The 13,770-nt window shown below is 40.4% G+C and overlaps 1 protein-coding gene across 2 annotated transcripts in view; it reads right to left on the bottom strand.

The window, feature by feature from the left end:
- Positions 1–13,770, bottom strand: part of NFKB1 (nuclear factor kappa B subunit 1) — a 119,311-nt gene that overhangs the window by 48,124 nt on the left and 57,417 nt on the right. For both annotated transcript variants that reach the window (XM_041757962.1, XM_041757963.1), the window contains one exon: positions 3,641–3,789. In XM_041757962.1, coding sequence (XP_041613896.1) covers positions 3,641–3,789 — 149 coding nt within the window. The remainder of the gene's footprint in view (positions 1–3,640; positions 3,790–13,770) is intronic.

Below are 13,770 nucleotides of genomic sequence, written 5' to 3'. Positions count from 1 at the left end.
AGGACTCAAACACTGATAGCTGGTACAAGATTCAAAAGTACCCCTTACTCACAATCTACACCCTAATTTGGAAGTTGGATACTTCTAATCTCAGTCCATACTTTGTTCATTTTCTCCAACCAGCATTTTTTCTGTGTATTTGGGGTTAACACTATAAGACTGCCAATAATCAATTGTTTTTGGACCTACAAAAATACCAATTTAATACAGTTTGTACTAGCTCATTGAGAGAGGTCTTGTTTCTCTTTTGTATTTATATATCCACTTCTAGTGCATACCAATTGGTAAATGCTGTAAATATGGGTTTAAAAAAATGACTTTAGATCTCTCTAAATCAGGGCTGCCAGGAAACAGAGGGTGTGGTGATTATTGGTGAGGAAGATGGCTTAAAGCAAAGTCAAGTAACATAGTTTCCATTGATTGAAATTTCAGAGAACTAAGATGTTGTTGAAGCAAACTGTCGATATTCAAGGTCAAAAATAAAATACTGAACTAAAATTATTTTTATGAGGACAGGCACTAAAAGCTAACTAAGCAAATAAATCAGAAATGAAATTTAAAACATTAAAGCTAAATTAAAAAATTTAAGGCAAAATCCCCCAAATGTAAGCATTTAAACCTACAGTTGTGACTCAAGTTATCTAAAACATGAATATTTTAATCTAGATAACAAAATATCTTTGAAAATAGAAAGTAAGTTTTATTGAGAACCCCAAAGAAAAGTATTTCTTTGGCTTTGATAATTTATTTTTTAAAATTTGCCTTTATTTGTTAAATTTTAATTCCAGTATAGGTAACATACAATTTTGCATTAGTTTCAGGTGTACAATATACTGATTTAACAGTTCTACACATTACGCAGTGCTCAACAAGATAAGTTTACTCTAAACCCCTTTCTCTATTTCAGTCACACACACACCCCCCATCTCCCTTCTGGATTTGATAATTTAAAAGTTATTTATCTTCTCAGAGTTATTTTAAAAAATTTTTTTGTATATTTTTTATTGGTGTTCAATTTGCCAACATATAGCATAACACCCAGTGTTCTTCCCGTCAAGTGCCCCCCTCGGTGCCCATCACCCAAGTCACCCCAACCTCCCGCCCACCTCCCCTTCCACTACCCCTTGTTCGTTTCCCAGAGTTAGGAGTCTCTCATTTCTGTCGCCCTCACTGATATTTCCCACTCATTTTCTCAGAGTTATTTTTTATATATTATTTTTGATATGCTGGATTGGTGCCCTGTTTGTGAATATATACTCAGCCTAAGCTGTGTTACTAAAAACAGGTTATCTTGGTTCCATTTCTAGTATTGACAAGTCTAAGGAATAACTCTGGCTATCTTCCTAAATTTTTCTAGGTGCTATTCTTACCTACAAGTTAGGGCCAAATAATAGTAATCGATGACATTCCATAAATACATATGTTGCAAGTCTGCTCGTGTCATTTTACAATATTAGCTAAGTCTAGAATTTTCAAGAGGTAAAGGGCCTGGAGATTAATTACGGAGCCCAACACTCATATTTTATTAAGGAAGGAATTAAAGTGCTAAAGAAGTCATACAAATTGCCCCTAATCCAGATTACTAGCACATTCTCTCTACTAAAATGCAAGAGGTTCTGACATTGGAAACTTAAAAAAAATAAATAAATAAGAGAGACAAATCATGAAGGAAATACTGTAAGCAAAAGTTTCTCAATTAAAAATCAATTATATTGGGACTCCTGGGTGGCTCAGCAGCTGAGTGCCTGTCTTTGGCTCAGAGTGTGATCCCAGAGTTCCGGGATTGAGTCCCATATCGGGCTTCCTGCGAGGCGCTTGCTTCTCCCTCTCCCTATGTCTCTGCCTTCTCTCTGTGTCTCTCATGAATAATAAGTAAATAAAATCTTTAAAAAAAATAAAAATAAAAAAATCAATTATAAAAGGAGTACCAGTATTTCACAGAACACTCTTGAATAAGAAAGTCTACTGAGTCTGTTGTAACTCCTAAGTGGCATCCTCTTGACTAAATTCCTCAGTGAAATTGTTGTATAGGGTTACAAAAATCCCACAGTGCTATGATGAGACATTTTGATCAGTCTTAGGAGCGTAGATGCTCAAAATGTTTGTTGAATGAATGAGTTCTCCCAATAACAGAACCTCACTGCAAGAGAGTAAAGGATTTCCTTCCTTTCCTTAGAAACAGGGAACTTACTTCTATTCCCACTGTAGGTTTCAAACCAAATAACCATTAGTTCCTTCTAAAATCCTAGAAGATTACTAAGCCAAGCCACAGAAACACCAAATTATAGACAACATACTAGCAGTTTTACAATAACAAATATTATTCGTAAGGAACGTCATCTATAATTTCCTCTAAAGGATATGATTATCACACAGATTAGACAGGACCAACACTTCAAACTGACAGCAGCCTACTGGGGTAAATCCGCAGAAACACTAAGTGATCAATTAGTCTGAAACCCTGACAATTACCCTACATTTCAAAGCTCTCATAGGTCAGTCAGGAACTGTAAGAGTATTCCAAAACAGACGATGAACCAACTGTGACATACAACAGGAAACAGGCCAGTCTTTCAAGAGAATGTTGAAACAAGTTCATATAAAGCACAACTGAATTTTTCAAATCAATTTAAGCTTCTTCCTCCAATCTAGAGTCTTTTTTTTCTCACATCAAAAGAATCAGATTTTAGTGACTTAAAAGAAAGCTCTCTCTCTAGGTTTTTCACACTTGAATATTTTCACAGTCAAACAAAGAAATACCTAGGAACATGAAAGCTCAACCTCCCCAATGACAACCAACTTAAAACTTGATCGGAATTCAAAGCCTGAAATACTTACCATCCACTTAATTACAGTTGATTTAAACAATTCCTTTCTTTTGAGTGAATAGTCCAGATTAACTGGGATTTTATCACTAACTGTTTAAAACAGCATTAGGAAACCCTAGAAGATATTCTTAAAAATGAAACAATTAATTTAAAGTTTCTTACTCCTTTTAGGCTGCATTTATTTTATAATATTTCATTCATTTAAAATTGCTTGTTCTGTCTGCATTTAAGATTCTTAAATGAATATGTCTGAATATGTATTTGTGTTTCAAGTCTATGAATGTCAGAACAAATTTACATTCCTTATCTGTGCACACTTTCTAAACAGCATAGATCTGAAACAATATTGATCTATTTCATGTTTAAAATGTTCATACCATAAATCTAGACTCAATAGCTCATTAAAAGAATCATCAAGAGTATAAAACCACCTATTAGGTGTTTATTTCTGCCATAGTTAGGTTTCTTCTAATTTGTCCTTATCTTTATTTCCAGAAGGAAGATACAGCTAAAAGTGGCACAAATGCTTCATCGGTTAAGTGACCATTTAATTTATCATCCAAACTGGGCCATTTCTGAGACTGAAAGGGGGTGTGTGTGTGCTATAAATAATTAGGCCAGAACCACGGTGCAAACTTAGGAAAACTTAGACATATGGATATCTTTCCCCTTGGAGTCCAAGTGAGAACTCACAGTTTTATTTCAAGGCCTCTGATAGTCTTGGGAAAGTTCTGTATGAAAAGGACATAATCAGTCAAAGTCCCATGTTGTATCTGCTCCTACCTTCCACAGTATCACATGCTCTCACTTACCCGACCACCATGTCCTTGGGTCCAGCAGTTACAGTGCAGATCCCATCCTCACAGTGTTTTCCCACCAGGCTGTGTGCATGCAGGTGGATGTTTTTCCCATTTGTGACCAACTGAACAATAACCTTTGCAGGTCCCACATAGTTGCAGATCTATATAAGAAGCACATTTAAAAAGTTAGTACATCTGACTATACTGCAACATGGAAAAATGCTTATGACAAAGCCGTAAGAGTAAAAAGTATGATACAATATTAGGCATACCTATACATATATGATCACAGTTCCATTTAAAAAAATATATAATGAATAAATGATGGGATGGAAATAAAGTACAATGCTAATGCTGGTTGTTTGTATATGGAGGATATACTCCAGGAAGCAGGCCGCTTATAATGTTGTATATATTGTTAAAGTTGGGACAGCACATCTTGGAGGATGCTGTGTAGCCATAAGACATCCCTCTTCCTACTAGCCAAGAACCCATTTTTATCTGCATTCTTATCACAGCTTTCAATCACAAATGCTGGGTAAAAGATCCATGAGAAGGGAAGGGGGGATGGGTGGATTGATGGAAATCAAGGGAAGGAGAGGGGGAACAGAAACAATATACCCCAAGTCTCTGCCATGAGATTAGGCAGGAGACAGAATTTTGCCAGGGATCTGGCTCTGAAGGTTGGCCATGGACACTCAAGCCCATGGACTTGGCCTGTGGTGATCTGTCGGGACACTGCAGCCTTTGGCAGCACTCTCTGCTATGAGCTCTGATAACTGGGTTACATATATCCAGGTCATAGTAAGTTTTTTCAATTCAATTAAGTGCACTCCCTACACACAAATCCTTAGATCTGACATCTATTTAGCTCTTGTTTTATAAAATCGGATTATTCTATGTAAGGTAATTTATCTTTTTAATTGTTATATCTTTAAAATGATGACAATAGCCATAAAAAGGAGTAGCACAGAGATAATGGCATTTTCAAGCAAAGACAGCTCGAACAACCTTTCTCCTCTAGTTGGTCCTCCAGCCCCCATAGTAGACCACAGAGTCCTCCCTTGAGAAAGCCCCAATACTAAAGTCATACTAATAGAATAGACCAATGACTTTATTTTTACTTTTCTGAATTCTGTAAGTCAGAATTCTATGATAAATTCAGCCAAACTATTGGAAATACATTGTATTTCCTCAAAGGGTGACCAGCCCTATCCTGGTTTGCCTAGGATGGAGGGTGGGAGGGGAGGTTTCTAGGACTTTGAGGGCCAACACTGGGAAGAGTTGGTCATCCTATATCCTTGGCTCATATTGTCTCTTTTTGAGGAAGTGACCTAAATCCAGAATCTCCCAACTATACAATCATTAGAAATATTTTAATCTGTATAAGCAGCCCATAGCTCAGAAGGAAAAGAAAGTAAATGGAAATCCCATCTAGCAATGAATCTTTGATGGAAGTCTTTCTGACATTGACTTAAGGAAGAATCTACCCTTGCCAAGAAAATTTCTTGGAAAAAGACAGATCCCCTTCAGCCAGTCTACTTCTATTAGCAATATCATCAAATGGATTCAAATGCCATCAAGATAGGGTTTTGTGAGGATTTTTTCAGTATGGATTTTTTTTCCCCAAACCAATCTCTCACTTCAAGAGTTGAGGCAAAGTGGATCAGAGCTAGGATTAGGGTTTTGAGGAGAGAAGTTTCCCACCCTGAGCAAAGGACAGAATCCTTTCTAATCAACAGTGTAGCTCCCCTGGAAACCTGGGGCCTCTTTGCCTGAACTTTGGCCCAGAACTTCTGCCAAAGTTTGCTTTCAAACCCTCTAATACCCATTCTCAAGGAGAAGGCCCTTCCCAAGAAGTGGCCTCCTGTCCTTGCAGATGTGTCTTTCATCACAAAGAACCTTTAGGATTAAATTCAGTTCTGACCACCAACTCAAAGCACAAATAATTTCTAAAACAGGTATAGCACTTAAAGAAAGCCTTCTGGGTGTAAAAACAATTATGAATTTAGTGCTTTCCCTTTTAAAACAGGCAGAAGAAAGCCTCTGCCCCTCAGGGAAGGACAAGGAATGAAAAGTTCTGGGTTTGCTCCAAAATTGGCTGCTGTGCCTGCATAGTCCCTGCAGAGCCAATGCCAGTTCTGGGCTTTGGTGTCAACATGTGAAATCGGCCTTTGTTAGGCTGACATATTCTACAGGGATTTCTTTAGCAGTAAATGTACAGTGAAAAGCACTAAATAGACCATGTAATTTCACTTGTAAGTGCTCAGAGCACAGGAATGCAACAGTGTAAGGCATGATGAAATGCTTCACTTGGGTGAAATCAGGTAGGATTTCTACTTAAGCAGAACACCCGAAGGAATCTAGTGATGAGAGTCCAATCCCTTTGGATATCAGGACCCTTCAAATGTCACCACTATGAAGGAACCCGTCACTAGTACTGAAGGAAGGAGTGGGAGGTGTCCTCAAAAAAAGTACTCACATCTTTTTCTTGCTATTACTTCATGACCGAAGGGTGGCAAGAATGAGGAACTGAGTAGTCTCTGAGGTAAAAGGACCTGAAAAATTTGCCAGTGACTAATGCGCAGTGTGATCCATTTAAAAGACTTCAGGTCAGCATGGCATCATCTGGTTTTTACATCAACCACAGGGCAACGACAGGGAGGCCCCTGGGTTTTGTGGACTTTCCAAAATACTGACTTGAAAGAAGAAAGCTGAAGTGTGGGGACAGAAAAAAAATGATACTATTTTCAGGTTGTATGGCAAATGAAGACAATGGAATTCTAACTCAGAGGAGGGCATACTTCAGAGAATGCTGCCATGACTTGAGAGCTACTAGCAATTGATTCAGAAATTCATCTGTTCCTCAGAGAACTGGGGCCTTCCTTTTTATTCAGCCTCCCTTTTACTTCTTTGAATAGTGGTTCCCTTGAAAATTCGGTTTCCAGAAAGCAATGTATCTGCCAGGAAGGCTGGGTTATTCTTGAAAGAGTCTGCACAGAGCCCGTTCATAAATGCTGAGGGCTTAGACACCGGTGTCAGCCAGGGAGACAACGGTGAAAACATGAATAGTCAGCTACCAAGGGACACTGTACAAACATGTACTCCAGGGCCGACTAGCTAGGTTTAAGGGCAGTTCCACCATTTACTAGCTGTATGACCTTGGGCATTGTTCAGTTCCTCATCTGTAAAACAGGGATCAAAACGGGGCCTTGCAGGTTTGTTAAGAGGGTTAAATAGGTTAAAGTTTGCAGAACACTACCCAGTAAATTAGAGCAATATACAGTGTTAACGATTATCTTATTGATCACTGTAATGCACTCCCCTATTTAGAGATATTTAAATGATACAACTGGCCTGAGATGACTTTTTAAAAATCCTGTCTAAAGGCAGGAGCTGGAAAAAAAATGACCAATTCTAAGCACTTTTATTCCTAGGGTTAAGTTTGTTTTTTATTTTTTTCCCCCAGAGTGCCACATTTTACTGGTCTTTCTTAATTTTCTAGTAATAATTGTGTTACTATTATAGTAACAGCTATCATTCTTGGAGGTGCTTGGGATTTATCAGCTTCCTTGATGAAATTGAACCTTTCTTCCAGGAGCTTTATGATGCAATAGTACTGACGATCACAGGCTAGATCTGCTTTCTGAGTAAAAAACAGAAGCCTCGTGTCGCAGATAATACTGAACTTAGTCAAATCACCTCCTTTTATTCAAAGTTACTCTGTCAGGCTCTAGTAAAGTTCATACTGGTTCTTAAAAGGTGACTAAGAGAAGGAGTCTAAAATTTTCTGGCAATCAGAATTTGAAATGTCCTGTTTACTGAGGAAATTTGACCAAATCACTTTGGCAGAAGAGGGAACATGAACGTATGACATGACACACGAAGTAGTTCTTTTCTGTTTATTTTTTCTCAAGAAGTGATAACCGTGAAGAGAAGGGGAAAATAATCCATAATTTTCAAACAAATCTTTCCTACCTTTACCTGTGTACCTAACTTTGCCCCTCTACCACTAAAGCAGCAGAGCAATCTGAGTCGATCCAAGAACTCTGAAGTCAAGCTGCCAGGCTCAAATCCCTCTGTTGCCACTTATTATAGCTGGGTCAATAGGGAAAGATGGTTAACATCTCTGGACACCAATTTCTCCATCTTTAAAATGAAATGAAGTGTACTTAATTTCACAAATTGGTTTTAAGGATTAAATGAGTAAATACAGTGCTTGCATCTAATGGGATTAGCAATCTCAACTATAAACCCTTTCTCCTATCCAGACTATTACTTCCCCGAAAACTAAAACATATCCATCTACTCAGGGAGTAGATCTTAGGCTCCTTCTATGTTTCATGCACTGCAGTAGGTCGGGGAGTGTTCTTGGTCAGAATTGTTGGTCTGTTGTTGGTCTAAGAATTGTTGAGACTTGGGATACAATGTGAGTGCAAAACAGACATAACCTCTGTTCTGATGGGAATTAGAGAGTGGAGCTGAGAGCACTCTAAGAAAGAAACTCACAAATGAATGTAAATGCCTAACTGTGAAGCCCTTACAAAAGACATTCGAAATAGGGATCTGACTGTGTCAGGAAATGGAGAAAGGTTCCTGAGAGCAATGAAAGCTGAGCTCCGAACAGAGGGTAGGAGTGTAACAAGGGAAGGGGTAGGTAGGAGACAGGAGGTTGAGAAGAGTATTCCCAGCAGGGAGGACAGCATGTACAATGGCTCTGTGGTGAGGGTCCTCCTCATTGTCTTCCCAGCCATACTCATCACCGCTTCTCAGTGTTTCCTGCACGTGGTTCCAATCACCCCAGGGGTGTCCCTCCTATCTCTTCCCTATCTAGAACCACTACTCATTCTCTAAAGGTAAGACCTAAATATGCATCCTCCATGGCATTCTCCTCACCACTTTAGCCCACAAAACTCCACGACTGTCCCCTTTTGGGGGAATGTGATTGGAGTGGGGCAGGAAAAGCAAATGCAATTTTTTTGCAATAAGAAGATGGTAAAACCAACGGACAACTAAAAGGTTACTGGCTTACCTCTTGGCTTGTTAAACTCCCAGAGCACATACATCTGTGCTTCGTAACTTACTGTTCTTATAGAAGGGAAGGGAAAATGTTAACTCAGCTGATCCTCCCCTCAGCTCTATGGGGTCAGCAGTGGTAGCCCATTCCACAGATTAAGGCACTGAGGCATATTAAGGTGAAGCAAACTGCCATCATTCCTGTAACTGGTGTGCTGGGCAGCCGTGTGAACCTGGGTCTGCCCAACTCCAAAGCCCATTCTCATTTTCCATTACACTGGCTGCCATTGGCTCAGTGTCTTTCCTTCTGTAAACATCATGTCTGCCCCGTGTTGTACAGTTCCCCTTCGCCTAGTATGGTGCTGGTACGTGACGGTTATTCCTGAATAACCTGTTTGTTTGGTTTTGTTAGTGTGTGTTGTGAGGAAAGAAAGGAGGTCTCGGAGTTAGTAGTGAGGAGGCAAAAGTGTGCCTGTCCTCCCGCAAGGCTCCTTTATTTAAAGAACACATGCCACGGACACTATTCAACCATGCATTCATTCTTCTCTGTTAGGTTGAAAGTCAGATGATAAGACAAAGAAGAAAGAGAGGAGGAAGCACAGAGAGGGGGTTGAAGGAGGAGAAGGGGGAGGAGAAGAGGAAAAAGGAGGAAAAGAATAGTTTTCATTATGTATCTTCTCTCAGTGGTGACAAACTGATTTTATTGTTATTTATTTGTTGGGCACCCTGGAAGAATAGAATAACCTTTATTAAGTGAGACAGGATAGAACCCTGTCTAACACAGTTTCCGGCATGGAGTAGGAAGATGCTCAGGAAAGATGGTTCTCTCTTTTTAAGGTAGAGGATTTAAGGTTGATGCAGTGTCAGATGAAATCCCACCTCTTTCTTCTTCTGGCCCTGTGGCCTTACATAGGAGAGCCAACCTCTCTGAGCCTCACGCTCCACATCTACAAAATGGGCCAGTAATGTGACCTTAGATGGCTGCTGATGGGCTACACAGTGCCTGGCACATGGCTGGTTCCATGGAGGCACCAGTTTCTTTCCTTCTCTTCTATTTATAAGGGCCCGTTCCTCCCTGGGCCCCTCAGTGTCCCTTTTGGGTAGGCAGAGATGGCACTATCATCCCCATTTTATAGATAAGAAGACAGAAGTTCAGACAGATTAACAAGTGACATCACCGAAGGTCAGACAGCCAAGACACAGAGGACCTTGGAATACACCCTGTGCCTTCGGAATGGAAGTAAGTGAGGTGTTCTTGGTGAGGCGGGACGATGTGAAAATATCCTCTTCCCCCCCAATTCACTGGTAATGAATGGCTGTTTTTCCAGGAGTTGCTCCTGGCTGTGCATTGATCCAGTCACATTCTTTTACCTTGTTTATTGTCCTACTTATCTGACCAAGAACACAGATGACTCAGATGTCAGGCTGGGGTAAGAAAGGCACACTCTGCCATTAATATGACATGTGCTAAGAGGGTGTTCTCAACTAATACAGAGAGAAGAAGAAAACCTCTGGCTACCCTATTAAATCTCTGTTCTATTTTAATTTTCAGTTTTATTACATTAATATCGCTGCTCATAAATCATGATTATTTCAGATAATAAGGAACACGCTTTTCTTTAAGAATTGTTGAGACTTGGGGGGGATCCCTGGGTGGCGCAGCGGTTTGGCGCTTGTCTTTGGCCCAGGGCGCGATCCTGGAGACCCGGGATCGAATCCCACATCGGGCTCCCGGTGCATGGAGCCTGCTTCTCCCTCTGCCTGTGTCTCTGCCTCTCTCTCTCTCTCTGTGACTATCATAAATAAATAAAAATTAAAAAAAAAATTTAAAAAGGATTGTTGAGACTTGGGGCACCTGGGTAGCTCAGATGCTGGTTGAGCATCTGCCTTCGGCTCAGGTTATGATTCCAGGAACCTGGGATGGACTCCTGCATCGAGTTCCCCACGGGGAGCCTACTTTTCTCTCTGCCTATGTCTCTGCCTCTTTCTCTCTGTCTTTCATGAATAAATAAATAAAATCTTTAAAAAGAATTGTTGGGACTTGTACCTCAACAGGTGTCATCACCTCATTAAAAAATTACAAATAAATTCTTACACAGCCCAATCATTCATGGTTGCAAAAGAATAGATGAGGAGTGCACACTATGTAACTTATGGATCAAGTGTGTTCCAAATGTTCACTTATAAGCTAGTTTTTTGGAATTGGGATTTAGACTAGGGTAGTGGTATCCTGGTCCATCTCTTACCTTCCTTACTGCACTATATGCATTCTCAAATTATTATTTTTTTTGAACAAAGCATAAAAGATATAATTTCTAGTCACTCTCAAAAAATATCCCGACTAGCCCCAGTGGCTTAGCAGTTTAGCACCGCCTTCAGCCCAGGGCGTGATCCTGGAGACCCGGGATCCAGTCTCAAGTCAGGCTCCCTGCATGGAGCCTGTTTTTCCCTCTGCCTGTGTCTCTGCCTCTCTCTCTCTCTCTGTCTCTCATGAATAAATAAATAAAATCTTGAAAAAAAAATCCCGAGTCTGACTGCTTCTTCCCACCACCGTCTGACTGCTTCTTCCCACCACCATGGCTGTTCCTTGGGTTAAAACCATTGTGATTTGTTTCCTAACTATGTTTCCTGTGCCTGCCCCACTTCCCCACCACCTATTCTCCTGAGTGATCCTGCTCAAGTCAGGTCATGCCAAGTCTTGTCACTCCTCTGCTCAAAGTCCTCCCAAAGTGAAAGCTGTTGAAGCTGAATGATTAGTACAAGGGGACTCATTATATTGTTCCAAGTATAAATGATTAAGATTTTCCATGATAAGAAGTTAAAAAACAACAACTCCAAACCCTCCAATGCCTTTCTGTCTTAGAGTCCTGGGCTATCTGACACCTCCACTCCCATTTCCTCTTTGATCTCAGCTGGGCAGTCAAATTAGCCTTCTTGCTGTTCCTGACTGGGCCGGCTCAACTCCCATCGTCGGAGAGCTTCTGCACTTGCTGTGTCCTCTGCCTGGAATACCCTTTTCTCTGGATACCTGTATATTCTCTTGCCATCCTTCAGGCTTTGGGGCTTTCACTGCTCACCCTACTCCTATCTAAACTTGACCACTCCAATCCCTGCATTCCTGGCTCCTTTCTCCTGCTTTATTTTTCTTTCTACTAGTTACTACTTAACTTACTACACACTTTACTTTTATTGATTATTGCCTACGTTCCAGACTAAAATAGAGGCTCTGTCGGAGTATGGACACTGATTCCTTTCCTAGTAAATCCCCAGTGCCTGCAATGATATTTGTCATATTGTGGGTATTCAATGATTCATTCTTTAGTGAATGCACGATTAAATAATTAAGCTATGATTAAAATGTTACCCATGGAAGGCAACTTATTAGCATATAAAGAGCTGTGTGAAGTTGAAGATGGAAAAAAAGTAACTGTATTCTTTCTCATATTATCTTTTCAAAAAAATAAAACATGGCTAGATCCCGGTATAACCTCTTACTAGGCTATTTAAATTAGAACATGATTATTATGCATCAGAGCACAGCATTAGGCTAAATTGGTGGAAGGGTTCTGGATGGGGGCTCTAGAACCCCAGGACAAGTAAGAGGAATCTGCTGAGTGGTAGGAATTCTGGTAGCTGTGGTTGAAAAGGAAGGGAAGGCCACTCTTGAATCATATCCCTTGGAAAACCAAAGTAGCATCTCTCTTCACATCCAAGACACCCTCGTGTACTTCCTCTCCCCACCCTACTGCTGCTGCCCCATCAGGCATTCTTCCACAGTGCTAAAGAATCTTAGCACCTGACTCCAACATATCTCTATTCTTTGCTTTGTTATTACCCTTAGAGGTCCAGAATTTACATTTCTAGTCCACCTCAATTTCACAGTCCCTTCTTCCTCATGTGAGAGGGCTCTTCTTTGATTGATGCTCACTCTGGTGACTGACAGGAGTAACCACCTCACAGGACTTCATCATGATACTGTACAGCTATACTTGCAAGATCTCAATCTACGGGCTCTCTATCGCCCCCCTCCCCCCCAGTCTCCCTTTCAAAAAAAAAGCATCAGGCTCTGGAGTCAGATGTCCTGGCTCTGAATCCTGGCTCCTCCCATTACTAGCTATGTGATCTTGAGAAAAGGAGGTATGTTTTCCCATCTGTATGATGTGAATCACAAATACATAATCTCTGAATTTTCACAAGGATTAAAGGAGATCATTTAAAGTGTCCAATATAGTTCTCGATACATGGCAGGCACAAAATAAAGGACAGTGATTCTCATTTGTCTCTTTGTTCCTTAAGCAGATTATCTGCAGCTGAGATTTCCTCCGGCTTTGTGGAGAAGGTGGAAACCATTGCATGCGAATCTCTTTAACCTCCTTCTTACTGTTCCCCAGGCTCAAAATGTCCCTGTTACTTCACATATCCTCTCCTAATTCCGAGAAAAGTAGCTCTGTTCCCTTTTCCAGAGTTAACCATTCTGTTTTTGCCCTTAGTGCCATGCTTGTTCCAGACCTCCTTGAATTACCCTCCTCCCTTCCTCTCAAAGGGATCCTTCTCCTTAGTCACAAAACATGTCCAATCTTCTTCCTTAGTCTAAAAAAAAATCCCTCTCCTGATAATAATGATGACAACAGTGAAGGTTAGCATTTATTCAAACCTATGGGCCAGGTGCTTACACCAAGAAATACAGAAATATAAAATGATTCTTTCATTTCACCTTCCCCCTATTAACTCAGCGAGGAAGGTTTTTAAAAGGTACCTACATCTGCTTCAGTGCCACTCTCTTTCTTTCCAAGTGTGCAAGCAGAGCTCTGATCCCCTATGCTGTACCTAATCTGTAGCCTTTTGCAAATGAATTAAATCCCCTATTCCTCAAATGAAAGAGTGCTTCAACGTCATGGTCAGACTCCCTGTTTCCAAACCCACTAGCCATTTCTTATTCTTTATTCCACTTAACTTCTCAGAAACCTGGAATGTACTACCATTCTCTCATAGAAATTCTCTCCTCCTGTATTTTACATACTTCTGCAAAGGTGCTCTCCTTCCCCAAAGAGAAGTCCCTTCAGAGATTCAGTCATTGGTCCACTTCTAATCTTACCATGATCACTCTCTTGATGTTCTTATCCAGT

The sequence above is a fragment of the Vulpes lagopus genome, chromosome 6 (genome assembly GCF_018345385.1).
Source record: "Vulpes lagopus strain Blue_001 chromosome 6, ASM1834538v1, whole genome shotgun sequence".
Lineage (NCBI taxonomy): Eukaryota > Metazoa > Chordata > Mammalia > Carnivora > Canidae > Vulpes > Vulpes lagopus.
This window is presented reverse-complemented; position numbering and strand designations above follow the sequence as displayed.